The sequence below is a fragment of the Oryctolagus cuniculus genome, chromosome 1 (assembly GCF_051225735.1).
Source record: "Oryctolagus cuniculus isolate XC-2025 breed Fujian yellow rabbit chromosome 1, ASM5122573v1, whole genome shotgun sequence".
NCBI lineage: Eukaryota > Metazoa > Chordata > Mammalia > Lagomorpha > Leporidae > Oryctolagus > Oryctolagus cuniculus.
Window position 1 is genome coordinate 167,769,964 of NC_142867.1, and position 15,700 is coordinate 167,785,663.

The 15,700-nt window shown below is 40.0% G+C and overlaps 1 protein-coding gene across 6 annotated transcripts in view; it reads left to right on the forward strand.

The window, feature by feature from the left end:
• Positions 1-15,700, forward strand: part of JAK2 (Janus kinase 2) — a 133,165-nt gene that overhangs the window by 58,321 nt on the left and 59,144 nt on the right. For all 6 annotated transcript variants that reach the window (XM_051846028.3, XM_070051600.2, XM_089299204.1 and 3 more), the window contains exon 4: positions 6,334-6,457. In XM_051846028.3, the coding sequence (XP_051701988.2) occupies positions 6,334-6,457 (124 nt within the window). The remainder of the gene's footprint in view (positions 1-6,333; positions 6,458-15,700) is intronic.

Here is a 15,700-nt window from a genome sequence, read left to right on the forward strand (position 1 = left end):
TTATGAGTTGGCTGTGTGGACTGCTTCCCCTGTTGGAACATTCTCTCCTTTTTAATTCTATCTATTATTATTATCAGACATTTGGTCTTATTAAATGGTCCCTTTAACACTTAGTCCTATCTATATGACCCATTAAGTATGTTTTGTAAGGCTGGCAGGGTGGTGATGAATTCTTTCTGTTTTTACATGTCTTGGAAATTCTTCATTTCTCCATCATTTGCAAAAGATAGCTTTTACTGGGTAGAGTATTCTGGGTTGTTTTTTTTTCTTTCTTCCTTTCTTTTTCTTTATAGAACTTGGAATATGTATTTCCATTCCTTCCTGGCTTTTAAAGTTTCTTTTGAAAAATCTGGCTGTCAGTCTAATTGGAGTTGGAATAAACATGTCCTGGTTCTTTTCTCTTAAAATTTTTTTTAAAGGTTTATTTGATTTATTTGAAATGCGGAGTTACAGAGAGGCAGAGGCAGAGGCAGAGAGAGAGAGAGAGAGAGAGGTCTTCCATCTGCTGGTTTACTCTCCAGATGGCCGCAACAGCTGGAACTGAGCAGATCCAAAGCCAGGAGCCAGGAGCTTCTTCCAGGTCTCCCATGTGGGTGCAGGGGCCCACGGACTTGGACCATCTTCCACTGCTATCCCAGGCCATTAGCAGAGAGCTGGATCAGAAGTGGAGCAGCTGGGACTCAAACTGGTACCCATATGGAATGCTGGCACTGCAGGTGGCAGCTTTACCTGCTACGCCACAGCGATAGCCTCTTCTCTTATAAATTTTAGTATTCTCCCAAGGTGTTGTGTAATTTTGAGTTGGACTGTGATGTGTTATGGTAAGGTTCTTTGGTGGTCCTACCTATCTGGTATCCTATAGATACTTGAATGTCCATATCTTTGTAGAGATAAGAGAAATTTTCAGCTACTTTTTTCATTGTATATATTTTCTAAGACCCTTCTCTTTTCCTTCAGCTTCAGGAATCCCAAAAACACAAATAAAATATTGTTTCTTTTAATAGTGTTCCAGAGATCTTGGAGGCTATGTTCCATTTTGTTTTTGTCTGGCAAATATTTCAAAAGACCAAATTCAAGTTCAGATGTTTTTTCTTCTGCTTGATCTAGTCGGTTACTGAAGATTTATTTGACTTACTGTATTTATGTCTAATATTTCTGTTTGTTTCTTTTCTAATATCTCCATCTCTCTGTTGAATTTCACATTCATTTTATGCACTGATTTCCCAATTTCATCTGTATTTATTCTGTTGCATCTCTTTGAGTGACCTTATAATAATTCTTTTAAATTCCTTTTTACATATTTTGTCTGTTTCCTTGTTATCTGATATTAAATTATTTATTATGTTTCTCCCTCCTTCCCTCCTTCCTTTCCCTTTTTCCTTCCCCTTCCCTTTCTTCATCTCCTTTTCTTCTTTCTTTTTCTTGTTCTCTCTCTCTCGTTCTCACTATTGCGCGCTCTCTCTCTCTCTCATTTCTTCATAGAGTGAGTTTGGAAGAGTTATCTCCCTTTTAATTACTTCAAATAGATTGGGAACAATTGCTAATCTTACATAAACATTGTGTAAACTTCAGCCATCCAGTTCTGGGCTTGGCTTTATTGAGAGACTTGTTATTGTTTCAGTCTTCTTATATGTTGTAGGTCTGTTCAGATTTTCTGTGTCTTCATGATTGAGTTTGGTAGATTGTTTTTCCAGACACTTACTCATTTCCTTAAGATTTAAGAATTTTCTGGGGGCCAGCACTATGGCATAGCAAGTTAAACCTCTGCCTGTGATGCCAGCATCCCATATGGTTGCCAGTTGGAGTCCTGGCTGCACCATTCTGATCCAGCTCCCTGCTAATGAGCCTGGGAAAGCAGTAGAATATGGCTCAACTGCTTGGGCCCCTGCACACATGTGGGAAACCCAGAAGAAGCTCCTGGCTCCTGGCATCAGCCTGGCCCAGCTCTGGCCATTGCAGCCATTTGGGGAGTGAACCAGCAGATAGAAGATCTCTTCCCTCTGTCTCTTTTCCTCTCTCTGTAACTCTGCCTTTCAAATAAATAAAAAATAAATCTTAAAAAAGAAGAATTTTCTGGTGCCATAATGATTCTTCTTGTATTTCTGTGTTTTTGTTTGTCATGTCTCCTTTTTCATCTTTTTTTAATATATATTTCATAGTATTTTATTTTATTTATTTATTTTACAAGATTTATTTATTTATTTGAAAGAGTTACAGAGCGACAGAGGCAGAGAGAGAGAGAGACAGAGAGAGAGAAGTCTTCCATTCACTGGTTCACTTCCCAAATGGCTGCAATGGCCAGAGCTGCTCTGATCTGAAGCCAGGAGCCAGGAGCTTCTTCCAGGTCTCCCATGTGGGTGCCGGGGCCCAAGGACTTGGGCCATCTTCTACTAATTTTCCAGGCCATAGCAGAGAGCTGTTTTGAAGTGGAGCAGCCGGGACTTGAACTGGCACCCATTTGGGATGCTGGCACTGCAGGCAGTGGCTTTACCTGCTGTGCTACAGTACTGGCCACTCCTTCTTCATCTTTGATTTTATTTACTTTAATATTCTCTTTTTTCCTTGGTTGATATAGTTGCTTTTAAAAATAAAACGAGTTCTTTTTTTGTTGTTGATCTTTTGTATTGTTTTGTCTTTAGTCTCTATTTCAGTTCTTTATTAATTTTTTATTTCCACTAATCTTGGGATCAATTTGTTTTTTTTTTTTAGGTCCTTTAATTATATCAATTTGTTTATTTGTAATATATATCTATATATGGAGGCATTTATTGCTTTAAATGTCCCTGTTAGTTTTTGCTGTATCCCATAGATTTTGGTGTGTTTTCCTTTGTTTCAAGAAATAGTTTAACTTTCCTTTGAATTGTTCATTGACCCATTATTTAGTCAAGATTATTTGTTTAATGTCTATGCATTTCTACTGATTTTAAAATTTCTCATTATTTTCTATTTATTATTATTTTTTAATTTGTTGAGATTTGTTTTGTGGCCTATTATTCAGTCAATCCTAGAGAATGTTTCTTGTGCTGATGAGGAGAATGTTCTGCAGCTGTTGGATGAAGTGTTCTATAAGTATCTGCAGTCTGTTTGGTCTGTATAACTCTTATAACTGTAGTGTTTTGTTGGCTTTTGGTCTGGATGCTGTCTGTTGAGAATGGGTCTGTTGAAGTCCTCAGCTGTTAGTATTGAAGTCCGTCTCTCCCTTAAGTTCTAATAATGTTTACTCTACATAGTTGGGTGTTCCAGAATTATGTGCATATATATTTACAGTTGTTATTTTCTCTTACTGAGTTGATTCTTTCATCATAGTGATTTTCTTTGTCACTTTTTATAGTTTTTCTCTTAAAGTTCATTTTATTTGCAAAAAGTATAGCTACTGCAACTCTCTTTTGGTTTCTGTTTGTGTAAAATATTTTTTTGTCCCTTCACTTTCAGTCATTTTTAATGTTTTTACCTGTGAAGTGAATTTCTTATAGGCAGTATGTTGTTGATTTTTTTTTTTAAATATATTCATGCTATCTAAATATTTAATTGGGGAATTTAATTCATTTAGGTTCAAAGCTGTTAATGATAGATAAGAACTTAATCCTATCATTTGTTAATTTTTTATGATTATTATATATATTCTTTGTTCCTTTCCTCTTCTGTTGTTCATCTTTATCATTTTATAGTTTTCTGTATTGATAAGGTTTGAATAACCTTTGTGTATTTGCTCTGCTATTGAGCTTTATACTTTCTTGTAATTTTTTATGATAATTTTTATTCTTCACTTCTAGATATAGGATTCTTTTAAGCGTTTCTTGTATGTCTGGTGAGTGGTAGTGATGAATTCCTTCAGTTTTTGCTTGTCTTGAAAGATGTTATTCCTCATTGATTTCTGAAAGATAGCTTTGCAGGGTTATTGTGTTCTTGGCTGGTAGTTCTTTTAAGTATTTTGGATATATTATGACATTCTTTCCTGGCACATAAAATTCTACTGAGAAATCTGAAATTAGCTTTACAATGATTTCCTTATATGTACATTGACATTTTACTCTAAATATATATATATATATTTTTATTTGGCAGGTAGAGTTCTAGACAGTGAGAGAGAAAGACAGAGAGAAAGGTCTTCCTTCCGTTGGTTCACTCCCTAAATGACTGTTATGGCTGGCGCTGCGCTGATCTGAAGCCAGGAGCCAGGTGCTTCCTCCTGGCCTCCCATGCGGGTGCAGGGCCCAAGCACTTGGGCCATCCTCCACTGCCCTCCCAGGCCACAACAGAGAGCTGGACTGGAAAAGGAGCAACCGGGTCTAGAATCCGGTACCCATATGGGATGCTGGTGCCGCAAGGTGGAGGATTAACCAAGTGAGCCATGGCGCCGGCTCCTACTCTTACTATTTTAAAAATTCTCTTTTTGAGGGTAGAGTTGTGGTGCAGTGAGTTAAGCCGCTGCTTGGGATGCCCATATCTCATATTGGAGTGTTGGTTTGAGTCCCAGCTACTCCACTTCTGATCCAGCTTTCTGCTAAGCTTCTTAGAAGATAGCAGATGATGGCTCAAATGATGGGACCCCTGCCAGCTATGTGGGAGGCTTCTGGCTTCATACTAGCCAAGCCCAGGCTGTTGCAAGCATTTGGGGAATGATGCAACAGATGGAAATACTTGTTCCTTGCATTCCTCCAGACACTCCCATCCCACCTCCCATCCCATTGCTGTACCTTCCAGTAGATGGAAATAAAGAAAAATAATTTTTTTTTTGACAGGCAGAGTGGACAGTGAGAGAGAGAGACAGAGAGCAAGGTCTTCCTTTGCCATTGGTTCACCCTCCAATGGCTGCCGCGGCCGGCGCGCTGCAGCCGGCATATCACGCTGATCCGAAGCCAGGAGCCAGGTACTTATCCTGGTCTCCCATGGGGTGCAGGGCCCAAGCACTTGGGCCATCCTCCACTGCACTCCCTGGCCACAGCAGAGAGCTGGCCTGGAAGAGGGGCAACTGGGACAGAATCTGGCGCCCCGACCGGGACTGGAACCCGGTGTGCCAGCGCCGCAAGGCAGAGGATTAGCTTAGTGAGCCGTGGCGCCAGCCATCTATGTACTTTTTAGTTCAGTATCCTTCAACATTTTGTTTAACTCCTAAAATTTCTTTGACAAAACCATATATCCTTCTACATTTTCAGATGACATTTAAATTTTTTTATTATGAATTTAAATAGTGCAAAGGATATGATTACTAGCATATTGTGTGAAACTTGACACTTAAAAAATAAAATGGTTGATTCCCGCATTGTGGTGTGGCAGGTTAAGCAGCAGTTTGTGACACCAGTATCCTTACGAGTGCCAGTTCAAGACCTAGCTGCTCCACTTCCAGTCTAGCTTCCTGCTATTACACCTGGGAAAGCAGTGAAAGTTGGCCCAAATGCCACCCACATGGGAGACCTGGATGAAGCTCTTGGCTCCTGACTTCAGCCTGGCCCCAGCCCCAGCTGTTGCAGCCATTTGGAGAGTTAACCAGTAGATGAGAGAGATATTCTCTCTCTCTCTTTCCCTCTCTTTCGCTCTCTCCCTCTCTCTCTCTTTCTCTGTAACTCTGACTTTCAAATAAATAAATCTTTTTTCAAAAGCAAAATTGTTTCATTGTTTAACAGTATTTAATGACTATAGTTTATTTATTTTTTTGTTTGAGAGATGGAGTGGGGAGAGAGAAACAGAGAGACAGAAAGAGACAAATAGAGCTCCTATCTGTAGATAGACTCCCCAAATGCTGGCAACAACTGGGACTGGCCTGGGCAGAAGCTGAAACTCAATCCAGATCTTCTGCATGGGTGGCAGGAACCCGAAGACTTGAGCTATCACCACTGCCTCTAAGGGTCTGTATTAACAGTATCTGGAGTCAGGAGCTGGAGCTGAGTATCAAATCCAAGTCATTGGATATGGAACACAGGCATCTTAACTGCTGTCTTAACCACTAGGCCAAACATCTGCACCTTCAATGACTTAACTGTGTGATTTGAAAGCCTCCAGTACTATTGAAATTATGCATACACAGACACACCCATGCAAACCTCAGCCTCCAGTTAAGGGAAACTTGAAAAATTTGAGCCAATCTTTTGGTAGAAGACAACTAAAAGAACTGGCTAAAATGTTTTTTAAAAACATTTCACTTCCATGGGCCCCCTTTAGTTATACTAGTATTGTAAAATATAGGGGAAAAAGATACTTGATTAAGAATTCAGTTGCACGTGATGTTGTACCAAAAGATGTCAACTACTATTGCATTTTATGAATTGTTAGGAATTATAGATGTTATATAAAAATGCTGTTTGTAATCATTTATTTTTTCTATTTCTTTTCTAGGTATTACACCTGTATATCATAATATGTTTGCTTTAATGAGTGAAACAGAAAGAAACTGGTATCCACCCAACCATGTCTTCCATATAGATGAGTCAACCAGTCATAATGTCCTCTACAGAATAAGGTACTTTCTCTCATAAAGTGACTGAATAGTAAGAGGACAAAGTAGGAAAGATTTATCAAATGTATTTTCTGTTTATTTCTGAAGATTTATTTTGTTATTTGAAAGGCAGAGTGACAGTGAAAAAGAAAGAGATATAAACACACAGAAAGAGAGATCTTTTGTCTGCTGGTTCACTCCCTGCATGGTCACAACAGCCCGGGTTGGGCCATGCCAAAACCAGGAGTCAGGAACTCCATCTAGGCTCCCATGTGGGTAGCAGGGACTCAAGTACTTTAGCCAACATCTGCTGTTTCCCCAGAAACATTAGCCAGAGAGTTGGGTCAAAAGCAGAGTAGTTGGGACTTGAACCAGGATGTTAGTGATACAAGTGGCAGCATAATCCTTTGTCCCACCATGCTCTCCACTCAAGTACATTTTTAAATTTCAACGTACATTATTCCAGATACCAGAACCAGTTATTAGCATTTAATCTTCTTCATTTGAAACTCTGTTTCTCTATTAGAGGAACTATTCATACATAGTTTTTAATTAGCATGCTCTGAAAATAAAGCTGTTCTGGTAGAATGCCAATTTGCCACTTAAAATTATAATTAAATTTTTTTAAAGAATGAGATTCGTCTTCATTAGCAAAATGCTAAATATTTGGAATATTGCTGATATTCCAGGAAATTTGACTTCTGATAGCAAAATGTAAACTCACAATTCTTTGTAAATTATTCTTTAAAGTGGAAATGAGGGGCTGGTACTGTGGCACAGTGGGTTAACGCCCTGGCCTGAAGTGCCGGCATCCCATATGGGCGCTGGTTCAAGACCAAAGAAGCTGGACCACTTCCAATCCAGCTCTCTGCAATGGCCTGGGATAGCAGTAGAAGATGACCCAAGTCCTTGGGCCCCTGCACTCGCATGGGAGACCTAGAAGAAGCCCCTGGCTCCTGGCTTTGGATCAGTGTAGCTCCAGCTACTGCGGCCAGTTGGGGAGTGAACCATCAGATGGAAGACCTCTCTCTCTCTCTCTCTCTCTCTCTGCTTCTCTCTCTGTGTAACTCTGACTTTCAAATAAATAAATAAATCTTTAAAAAAAAGTTGAAATGAGGCCGGTGCCGTGGCTCACTAGGCTAATCCTCCGCCTTGTGACGCCGGCACACCGGGTTCTAGTCCCGGTCGGGGCGCCGGATTCTGTCCCGGTTGCCCCTTTTCCAGGTCAGCTCTCTGCTGTGGCCAGGGAGTGCAGTGGAGGATGGCCCAAGTCCTTGGGCCCTGCACCCCATGGGAAACCAGGATAAGTACCTGGCTCCTGCCATCGGATCGGCGCAGTGCGCCGGCCGCAGCGTGCCTGCCACGGCGGCCATTGGAGGGTGAACCAACAGCAAAAGGAAGACCTTTCTCTCTGTCTCTCTCTCTCTCACTGTCCACTCTGCCTGTCAAAAAAAAAAAAAGTTGAAATGAAAGATAAGATTGTTGCCCATGTTTATTTGCATCTTTACGTTATAAGTTAATTTATTCAATAACTTATGACTGTAATATATGTTTATAGAATTCTACAAGTATTTTCAGCTCAGAAGAAGGAAATAGATAAGTTTGATCTGTGTCTCATAAATAGCTGTAATTTTGCAAGCATTTGTGTGTATTGTTTAATTTTCATTGTAACTTTCTGAGGTATTAAATGTTCCATATTAAGAAAAATCTGATGCATTGAGATACTACTCAGATTTATTCATGGTCACACAGCCAGGAAATGACAGGTTTCAAACCAGACCTAGTTTCTTCATAACCATCTCTCCCTCTACCCTCCCTCCCTCTCTCCCTTCCTTCCTTCCTTCCTTTCTTTTTATTTATTTGAAAGGCAGAGTAACAGAGACAGATCTTCGTCTGCTCGGTAACTCCCATATGGCTCCAATGGCCAAAGCTGGGTTGATCTGGAGCTAGGAGCCAGGAGCTTCTTCTGGGTCTCCGATGTGGGTCCAGGGGCCCAACCACTTGGGCCATCCTCTGCTGCTTTCCCAGGCACATTAGCAGAGTGCTGGATCTGAGCAGCTGGGACTCAAACCAGTTCCCATATAGGATCCTGGCATCACAAGTGGTGGCTTTACCAGCTACACCACAGTGCTGATCCCATTAGCATCTCACTTAAGTACCTATGTATTCTTCAATAAAGAGATATATAGAGTATTTAGCATTGTGACTATAATTTAATGAGTTCTCAATAAATTCTAGTATTACTTTATTTAAATCTGTTGTTATAGCGTGAAGGCAGCCATACACTACACGTAGGTGAATGGATATGGCTATATTCTAATAAAATTTTATTTACCAGAACTACCAGTGGCTTGCTTGCTTTGACCTGTGAGGCATAGTTTGCTAACCTCTGCTCAAGAATTAAAAAGCGTTTCTCTTATCAAATTAGAATAAAAATGAATTCCTTTTGTAATTAAAGTAAGGATTCATGTATTCATAGCTCCCTATAATCAAAATTCTCAAGGAAAGTTTAACCAGAAATTATCCAAAAAGAGTTTTTATATAATTTTTAAAAATTGAACTTGCTTATTTTTAATGGCTCTACCTCATTTCCTTTATGACATATATTTCAGATACATCAGCAGCAATATTAAAAAGCCATAATTGTCAAACTTTTGAAAGGCCTATGGGGTATAAAGTTGTAATTTGTATGACAATAGCATGAAAGGAATAAAGCAAAGTTTTTATATACTATTGAAATTGAGATGGTATTAATAAAAACTAGATTATTTTAAGATGTTAATTGTAATCCTTAGGACAATCCCTAAGAAAAGAATGTAAAAATATATTTTAAAAGAAACAACAGAAGATTTAATCCAGTATACCAGAAAGTATTTATTTAATACGAAAGAAAATAGTAATAGAGGAATAATGAATTAAAAAAAGAGACATATGGGGTTGGCATTGTGGTGCAGTTGATTAAGCCATTGCCTGCAATGTCAGCATCTTATAAGGGTGCCTGTTTGATTTCCGGCTGCTCCACTTATGATCCAGCTCCCTGCTAATGTGCCTGGGAAAGTAATGGAGGATGGTCCAAGCGGTTGGGCCCCTGTACCCACATTGGATACCCAAATGAATCTCCTGGCTCCTGACTTCAGCCTGGCTCAACCCCAGCCATTGTGGCTATTTGGGGAGTGAACCAGCTGATGGAAAATCTGTCTCTCTGTAACTCTGCCTTTCAAATAAATGAATGAATTTTTTAAAAGACATATAAAAAGATCTTAGCAAAATGAAAAATATAAATTCTCCCTTACCAGTAATTATTTTAAAGGTAAATGCATTAAGCATTCAAAAGACAGAGATTGGAAGAGTGGAATAACAAAAATGATCCAAATCCATGCTGTTTATACAAGGCACACTTTATATTCAGACAAAAATATGTTGGAAGTAAACAATTAAAAAAGATATAGCTAGCTTCTGGTAAACAAAAAACAACTAGAATGGATATACTAATGTTAGGCAAAACAGGCTTTAAGACAAAAATCGATAACAGAGATAAAGAAGAGACATTTTACAGTGATAATCAGGAAGATAGAAGAATTACAAAAATGAATCTAACAACAAATCCCTAAAATATATACAGTAAAGGGGCCGGCGCCGCAGCTCAACAGGCTAATCCTCCGCCTTGCGGCGCCGGATTCTGTCCCGGTTGCCCCTTTTCCAGGCCAGCTCTCTGCTATGGCCCGGGAGTGCAGTGGAGGACGGCCCAAGTGCTTGGGCCCTGTTCCCGCATGAGAGACTAGGAGAGGCACCTGGCTCCTGGCTTCGGATCAGCGTGGTGCGCTGGCTGCAGCGCGCCGGCCATGGTGGCCATTGGAGGGTGAACCAACGGCAAAGGAAGACCTCTCTCTCTCTCTCTCACTGTCCACTCTGTCAAAAAAAATTAAATAAAATATATACAGTAAAAACTGGCATAATTTTCACCTTCAATTTGAATAATAATAGAGACTTCAATAATAGTGAGGAAAAATTCATCATCAAGAATATGGAAAACTTGATCATTATAAACCAGATAGACATAGCACTCAGCAAAGCATGATACACATTTTCCTTGAATACACATTGGTCATTCTTCAAAATAGAGTAAATATTAGGCCACAGAGCAAGTCTCATTCAGCTTTAAAAGACTGAAATCATTCAGTGTTCTATAACTACAATAGTTTTGAATTAGAAATCAATAACAGAAGGAAAATAGGACAATTCATGAAATATGGTAGTTACCACCCTTCCAAATAACCAGTTGGTCAAAAAAGGAATCACAAGGGAAAAACAGAAAATACTTTGTCATGACTGAATATAAAAGCAAGTCAAAATTTATGCTGTACACCTAAAACAGTGCTTAGAGGGGATTTATATATGAGCACCTGCACTAAAAAAATAAGGGGTAAATGTTGTGTTGCAATGGGTTAAGCTGCTGCTTGAGACATTCACATTCCATATTCAGGTGCCTGGTTTGAGTCTCAGATGTTCTGCTTCTGATCCATCTTCCTGTTATGTATCCTGAGAGGTAGTAGATGATGGCTCAAGTGCTTGGGCTCTGCCACCCATGTGGGAGACCTGGATGAGATTCCAGACTTCAGGCTGTTTCAGCACTGGCTATTGAGGGCATGTAGGGAGTGAACCAGTGGATCAAACTTCTCTCTGACACTCCGTCTCTGTCATTCTGCCTTTCAAATAGTCAGGAAAAAATTAGAAAAATAAAATTCTCAAATCTGTAATCTTCTACCCCAAGAAATTAGAAACAGAAAAGTAAATTAAACAACAACAACAACAAAAAATAGAGGTATGGAAAGAGTAAGATAAGAGCAGAAATAAGTGAAATAGAAAACATAAAAACAACAGAGAAAGTACAACCAAAAATTGATTCTTTGAGATAAAGAAATTTGACAGACTTTTAGCTTAGATTGACCAAGGTAAAATGAGAGAAAACTTAAGTTTATTAAACTTCAGGATGAAAGAAAGAGCAGCATCATGATCTTAAAGACATAAAAAAGGATTATCAGGAACAACTGCATGTCAACAAACGGGATGAACAAGAAGAAAATGAGCAAATGCCTAGATATACACAAATCAGAAACTGATAAAAGAAACAGTAAAAAGTCTGAATAGATCTATAATATGTAATTTAAATTAGTAATTTAAAAAATTCCTGAAAGAAAACTCAGACCCAAATGACTTAACTGATAAACTCTGTTAAACATTTAAAGAGTTATTACTAGTTATTACAAAAAGCAGAAAAGGGGGGAATATGTCATTTCAGTATTATCTTGATACCAAATTCAAACAAAGATATACAAAGTTTTCCTTTTCAGAAAACTGCCTACCACCAATATCCTGTGAATTCAGATGCAAAAATCCTCAGCAAAATACTAGCAAATCAGGCCAGTGCCGTGGTGGCTCACTTGGCTAATCCTCTGCCTGCGGCGCCAGCACACTGGGTTCTAGTCCCAGTTGGGCTGCCGGGTACTAATCCCGATTGCTCCTCTCCCAGTCCAGCTCTCTGCTGTGGTCTGGGAGGGCAGCAGAGGATGGTCCAAGTGCTTGGATCCCTGCACCTGCATGGGAGACTGGGAGGAAGTACCCGACTCTTGGCTTCGGATCGGCGCAGCGCGCCGGCTGTAGCAGCCATTAAACCAACCGAAGGAAGACCTTTCTCTCTGTCTCTCACTGTATATAACTCTGTCTCTCTCACTGTCTAACTCTGCCTGGCAAAAACAAACAAACAAAAATACTAGCAAATCAAATCAGGCAATATATGCAGAAGGATTATATTTTGTAATCAGGTGGAATTTTTCCTAAGAAAAATTTAACTTTCAAAAACAATGAAATACACAGTAATAGTAGAATAAATGATCATCTCAGTAGACAAGGAAAAAGTTTTTGACAAATATCTAACATCCTATTATGATAAAAATAACTAACCCAATAGGAATGGAAGGGAACTTTCTCCATTTGATAAAGGGCATCCATAAAAATTCTTAAACCAGGGCTTGTGCTGTGGCATTGTAGGCTAAGCCTCTGCCTGCAGCACTGTTGGCCCATGTGGGCACCAGTTCATGTCCCAGCAGCTCCTCTTCTGATCCAGCTCTCTGCTTATGGCTTGGGAAAGCAGTGGGAGATGGCCCAAGTGCTTGGTTCCTGCCCAGAGGAAACCTCTGGCTCCTAGATCCTGGCTTCAGATCTTCCCAGCTCTGGCCACTGCGGTCATTTGGGAAATGAACCAGTGGATTGAAGGCCTTTCTGTCTCTGCCTTTCTCTGTCTGTAATTCTGCCTTTTAGATAAATGAATAAATAAATAAATAAATAATCTTTTTTTAAAAAAGAGAAGTCCATTAGGGAATAAAAAAATTCCTAAATCTACAGCATACTTTTTTTTTTTAATTTATTTTATTTATTTTAAAGACAGAGTTACAGAGAGAGAGGTAGAGACAGAGAGGTCTTCTGTCCGCTGGTTCACTTCCCAGATGGCTTCAATGGCCAGAGCTGCGCCAATCCGAAGCCAGGAGCCAGGTTTTTCTGGGTCTCCCATGTGAGTGCAGGGGCCCAAGGACTTGAGCCATCTTCTACTGCTATCCCGGGCCATAGCAGAGAGCTGGATTGGAAGAGGAGCAGCTGGGACTAGAACCGGCGCCCAGATAGGATGCTGGTGCTTCAGGCCGAGGCTTTAACCCACTGCGCCACAGCACCGGCCCCACTTTTTTTTTTAAGATTTATTTTTTTTTTTACTTGAGAGTCAGAGTTCCACAGAGAGAGGAGAGGCAGAGAGAGAGAAGTCTTCCATCTGATAGTTCACTCCCCAGTTGGCTGCAATGGCCAGAACTGCACCGATCCGAAGCCAGAAGCCAGGAGCTTCTACTGGGTCTCCCATGTGGGTGCAGGGGCCCAAGGACCTGGGCCATCTTCTACTGCTATCCCAGGCCATAGCAGAGAGCTGCATCGGAAGAGGAGCAGCCAGGACGAGAATCGATGACCATATGGGATGCCGTTACTTCAGGCAAGGGTGTTAGCCCACTGTGCCACAACTCTGGCCCCCTACAGCATACTTAATAGTGAAAAACTGAATGTTTTCTTCTTACATCAGGAGCAAGGCTATCTGCTCTCATTACCTTTATGTAACAGTAACTGTACTGTAGAATCTAGTCAGGGGAATTAGTCAAGAAAAAGAAAAAACATTCAGGTTAGAAAAGGAATAAAACTGTCTCTTTACAGATGATATGATCTTGTATATAAACAACCCTAAGGAATTAATAAATGATCAGAAAAGAGCTCAGCATGGTTATAGGAAAGATCAGTTTACAGAAATAAATTGTATTACTATTCAAAAGCAGAGAAAAATCCAAAAATGAAATTAAGAACACAATCTTATTTATAATAGCATCAAAAATATTTAGAAATAAACAAGTTTATACTTAAGTAATAAGTATAAAACTTGTGTATTGAAAAACACCATTAAAAGAAATTAAAGAAGCACTTAAATGAAAGGAAAGATAGCTCTTGCTTGGAGAACTTCATGTTGTTAAAGATAGGAGTTATTCCACAAATCAGTCTATGTGTTCAATGCATTCTCTACTCAAATCCTAGCTGTCTTTATTGGAGAAATTGACAAGTTAATCATAAAATTCATATAAAAGTAAAAGGGAATTAGCATAGCAAAGACAATCTTTAAAAAGAACAAAGTTGGAAGACTTAAACTTTTTAATCTCAAAATTTACTGCAGGCTGGCGCTGTGGCTCACTTGGCTAATCCTCCGCCTGTGGTGCCGGCACACTGGGTTCTAGTCCCGGTTGGGGTGCTGGATTCTGTCCCGGTTGCTCCTTTTCCAGTCCAGCTCTCTGCTATGGCCCGGGAAGGCAGTGGAGGATGGCCCACGTGCTTGGGCCCTGCACCTGCATGGGAGACCAGGGGGAAGCACCTGGCTCCTGCACCGGCCGTAGCGGCCATTTGGGCGGTGAACCAACGGAAGGAAGATCTTTCTCTCTGTCTCTCTCTCTCACAAACTCTGCCTGTCAAAAAAAAAAAAAATTACTACAAAATGTGACAGTAATCAAGACAGTGTGGAATGGATATTATAAGGGAACTAGCATAGCAAAAATAATATTTAAAAAGGACAAACTTGCAAGATTTTAGCTTTTTTTAATTGTTATTGTTTGAAAGGCAGAGTTAGAGAGAAGGACAGTCAGAGATCTTCCATATGTGGGTTCATTCCCAAAATGGCCACAGTGACCACTGTTGGGCCTGGCTGAAGCCAGGAACCAGGATCTTCACTGGATCTCCCATGTAGGTGGCAGAGGCTCAAGTACTTGGGCAATCTTCCACTGCTTTTCCAGGCACAGTAGAAGGGAGCTGGATTTAAAGTGGAGCAATGAGACCCAAACCTGCTGCAGCTATAGCTTAACCACAGTGCTGGCACCTGAAGACTTAAACTTTCTAATATTAAAATTTACTACAAAACTGCAGTAAGCAAGACAGTGTGGTATGATATGATAAGTATCATACCATGTACATATCCAAGTACATTGATCAGAGGAATAGAATTGGCAATCCAAAACTAATTTCTTAAATTAATGGTAATTTATTTTTGACAAGTTGCACACACACACACACACACACACGGAAAGAGAGAGAGAGATCTTCCATCCGCTGGCTCCAAAGGTCGGAGCTGCGCCGATCCGAAGCCAGAATCTAGGAGCTTCCTTCGGGTCTCTTACGTGGGTGCAGGTGCCGAAGGACTTGGGCCATCTTCCACTGCTTTCCCAGGCTGTAGCAGAGAGCTGCATCAGAAGTGGAGCAGCTGGGACTCGAACCGGTGCCCATGTGGGATGCTGACACTGCAGGCGACAGCTTTACCCAGTATGCCACAGCACTGACCCCAGAATAGTCTTTTCAACAAAGGGTACTCAGACAACTGGATATCCACTTGAACCATTGCCTCATACTATACACAAAATGTAACTTCAAATTGGATCATAGACCTAAACCTTAGAGCCAAAAGTATAAAATTCTTAGAAGAAATGTAAGGGAAAATCTTTACCTAGATTAGGTAGTGGTTTCTTAGAACACTAAAAGCTCAGATAATAAAAGAAAAACATATAAATGCGGAATTATCAAAATTAAGAATATTTGTGCTTTAAAGGACACTGTCAGAAGTGTGGAAAGACAACCCACAAATGAAGAAACTGCTTGTGAAGATTTATTTATTTGAAAGTCAGATTTACAGAGAGAGAGAGA